General features: G+C 39.5%; 1 protein-coding gene across 1 annotated transcript in view; it reads right to left on the bottom strand.

The window, feature by feature from the left end:
* Positions 1-4,055, bottom strand: part of LOC112162177 (formin-2) — a gene marked incomplete at its 3' end in the record, with an annotated part of 19,073 nt that overhangs the window by 6,066 nt on the left and 8,952 nt on the right. Inside the window, 1 exon segment of the mRNA XM_024297885.2 lies at positions 1,677-1,840. Coding sequence (XP_024153653.1) covers positions 1,677-1,840 — 164 coding nt within the window.

The following is a 4,055-nucleotide window of genomic DNA, read 5'->3' as shown; positions in this document are numbered from 1 at the left end:
AAATTAATCACGATTATTAGTATTTTTTGTTACAGTACTTTTTATTTGCAAGTAATCACAATATGAAATCACACGCACAGTTGTACATTTAGAACATCTATTTTTAACCCTTTAAATGGTCCAAAACTCAGTTTTTGTCTACTTTAAAATTTACTTCTGCATTTTTTTTATTTGAAAGACTACCTGCTTGCTTATTTGGTAGCTTTTTAATGAATATAAGTGCACCTATGTGACTCTACCTTTATGTTGTCGTTTTTTCATGTTGTATTCACAAACTAAATATAAAACCATGTAAAAACAGAAAATTCCATGTGGAAAAATTGGATTTAATTTGCTGTGGAAATCCTAAAAATGTTTAACGACCTGTTTTTTACAACATAGAATTAAATTTTTAGTGTAATTTTATAAAAACAACAAGAATTTGCCAACAAACTAATCAACATGTTAGGCTACAGCTACCAGGCAGCCCAAAAATAAATTAATATATATAAAATTCTCTCCCAAGAAAACTTCCATCTTTTCAACATTTTTCCTGGAATTTTGTTTTTTTTCCCGCTTTTTCTTTTTTTCTCATAAATTTTCTTGTGAGAAAAAATGATAAAACATTTTTTTAGGGATAAGTTTTAATCAGCTGGATTTCAGGTCGGCTCTGGTATGAACTACACAGGTGGGGGCGTGTCTGTCCATTCCGAACTGCTCGCCTCTCGTAACAGCGGTGGGCGGGACTTTCGCGATAAGCCGCTGAGTTTCTGCAATTTTTCGTGGTACTTGTTATAGTGGAAAATTCATGTCGGTCCCCAATCATAAAATAAAATAATTTCTATTAGCAGACAGCTCAGTTTGGCTCCGCCCACCATAGCAGGTTCATCTTCTGCCACATTTATTAAAATAAAAGATCGCTTTTGTCCGAAAACTACTAATAAATGTCATATTATCTCTTTCATTTAATAAAATCTAAATCACAGAATATTAAAAAAAGTTTATTTTAGACAGTTTTATTACGCTCATCTCACAGCTGCATGTATGAGGGTGTTAATAAACATTTAATTTTAATTCTTTAATTCTGTTTTGATGTGTCAATGCATTGACTTTCACAGCCCTAGGAAAAAAAACAATTTTAATCAGTTAAAAATAAAGATTTATGTCTGTTTTTTTATGCATCCATGTGCAAATATAAATATTCTTGAGATTCTGTTTGAGAAGATAAAAATTACAGCAGGAATCTTAAATAAATCCTTCTTCTCATTCTCAAATGCATCAAACCTATGAATCCATAAGGATTCCCAAACAGACGGATGGATTTTAAAAAGCAGCGTGATGAACAGAAATGAGCAGAAGAGTGTAATGCATTAGTGTTAAGCAGAGCTCTGGCAGAAAGGAGAATAAATGATTCATAGAAACAACGTTCGCATGGGCACTCAGTCAAGATGGATCACTTATCGTCAGGTAATGACTGTCATCACAGCGCAGTAAATAGAGCATAACTCAGAAAATGTGTTTTCCCATCGGTTTACATTATAGCATTTTGAACTAAATGAAATTCCATAGATAAGTAAGATGAGGCATAATTGCCTCCTGACCCGGACTCTAAATCGTGTAGAAAAATGCAGAAGGTCCAACCTCTATCTGCTCCAATAAACGTACCGGGCGGCAGCAGTTGAAGAGAGAAGACTCACATTAAAGATCACTGAGACAGTGCCGTCACTGTGGTGCTCGGTCGTGCTGTCGCTAAAGGGGTTCAGCAGGCCGTGAGCAAGCATTCGGTGACACAGTTCCTTTGCTTCAGTCTCCACAGACTCGCCTCCATGGTGCAAACAAAGCCTGTCCAACAGAGTGCGACCTGCCAGAGAAAAGAGAGGGATCAAACTTTCAATTTGAATACTGTTCGAGTCTTTAACGAAGATGGTGAGATGAAGTTAAGAGTCAGATTTGGATGTGATAATTAAACACCTACGAGTGCAAAGTGAGCTCACACCAGTAACACGTGGGTGATGGGAGGTGGTGTTATTGTGATGTGCAAACAGTTCTAAAACTGCCATGTGATATTCATGACACTGTGGCTCAGCATTTGAAATGATCTTCTTGTTTTAAAGTGTAACCAAACAGGGCGGTTGGACGCTGACTCCATTCTCATCCCAGATTTGAAATAAATGTCCAAAAGGGGGCGGGGCTAGTGGAAGCAGGGGTGTGGTTTGGTTCTATGATTGACAGTTAGATTAGCTTTATGTAATGTATGCTAGGTCTTCACTATGGAGAGTTGAGGGTTTGAAGGTTCAAAGGGGACCCGTGTCTCAATGGTAAAATGCCGCTAGCATCAGCGCTAACAAAGGCCCACATTTTAAACAAAGAGTCCAGAGGGAAACGTTCAGTGCAAAACCCATCACCTGGGCGGAGCTTGTTGGATTCAATGTCATTTTAAGTCAACCTCTGTTTCCTAACTTCTAAGTCCACTGGAAAGTTGTGCAAGTCCCAAGCCAGCAAGGCCAGGTGGGCAGAAAGTGTGGGCCCCTCATGGGCTTATTACTGTGTTTACCCTCATTGGATTAGGTGGGCACTCAGTGTGTAGACTCGCTACCCTAGCCAGCCGCTCAGTGGACAACTGAGCTCGCTAGCTTGCTACAGTGGAACTCGCTACAGCGGAGCTAGCTAGCTCGATACAGTGGACTTTGCTAGCTCACTACAACAGAGTTCACTACAGCAGAGCTCACTTGCTCCATTCAGCAAAGCTCACTATAGCAGCACTCGCTAGCTCGCTACACCAGCTCGCTAACCAGGAGGCTGGCTAGTGTAGCGATCAAGCCCATTGAGTACCTACCAAAGCTAATGTGGGCACAAACAGGTGGGGCCACCACGGAAACCGCGCGAGAGATATAGTATTAACTTTCCATCAAACTCATTTTGACAGGTGACCTTTGACCCGCACATTCCAAAGTGATGACGTAACAATTTGATATAAAGTTTATATCGATTTGACATCAAATTTATATAAAGTTTATACCGATTTGATATAAAGTTTATATCAAGTTTAAATCAAATTGTTATGTCATCACTTTGGAATGTGCGGGTCAAAGGTCACCTGTCAAAATGAGTTTGATGGAAAGGTAATACTATATCTCTCCACCGCAGACAAACCCAATTGGGGCCCCCATTTTCTGCCACTTTTAAACCATATTGGCCCCACTTGGCCTTGCTGGCTGGGTCAATAGATTTTTGACAAACGAAGGCAAAACACCTACGAGCCATGCTAAAGCTAACACGCTAACGACCGACCGTTACAGAACCAAAGATGGGCGGGGCTTTTATATGGAGCTGTAGAGCATGATGACATGAAACTTGTTGGACTTACACTAGTTGACCAATCACAAAATTCGACTGTAATACCTTATTTCCACCTGTAGGAGGCAGCACAGAGGCAGTTTTTGCCTATAATTTCAGGAATTACACAAGTTATTTTTCAATTTGGGAAAAAAATGGCGACAGACAACACTTTTAAAGCCCAGTTTATAGAGGTAAACAGCAANNNNAAAAAAAGGTAGTGTTTGGTTACCCTTTAAGTAAAAACAAAGAATTGTATTTCTTTTTAAGCATAGGTGACCATGTGCATGTGTATGATTTTGTGGTACATATAATTGAATGACTGGCTCCATGGTGGTGGAGTGGGTAGCACTTTATGCTCACAGTAAGAAGGCTTCAGTAATACACCCGGCTAGGACCTTTTTTGCATATTCTCTATGGGTTTTCTGTCGCTTTTTCCCAAAAGCATGCTTCGTAGATAGATTTATCCCTTGGTGTAACTGTGTCTAGGGGCTCCGGCAGCCCCATGAACCTCATAAAGGGATACAAGCGGGTTCAGAAAGTGGACGGATGGATAAAAAAGTGAAAAGAAGCCCAAGTGTTGGATCATTTGGTATTTTTCCCCTTTTTCTTCTTGTCAGCTAAGGACAACACCCAACCAATTATCAAAGTCCCATGACCATCCTGTGGGCAGACTTCAGTAAACCAGACTATTTTTACTAGAAGAAAAAATAGGCAATAAAAAAGTATTTGAAATAATT

The sequence above is a fragment of the Oryzias melastigma genome, linkage group LG15 (genome assembly GCF_002922805.2).
Source record: "Oryzias melastigma strain HK-1 linkage group LG15, ASM292280v2, whole genome shotgun sequence".
NCBI classification, from domain to species: Eukaryota; Metazoa; Chordata; class Actinopteri; order Beloniformes; family Adrianichthyidae; genus Oryzias; species Oryzias melastigma.
Note: the sequence above shows the minus strand (reverse complement) of the source record. Positions and strands in the feature narration are given on the sequence as shown.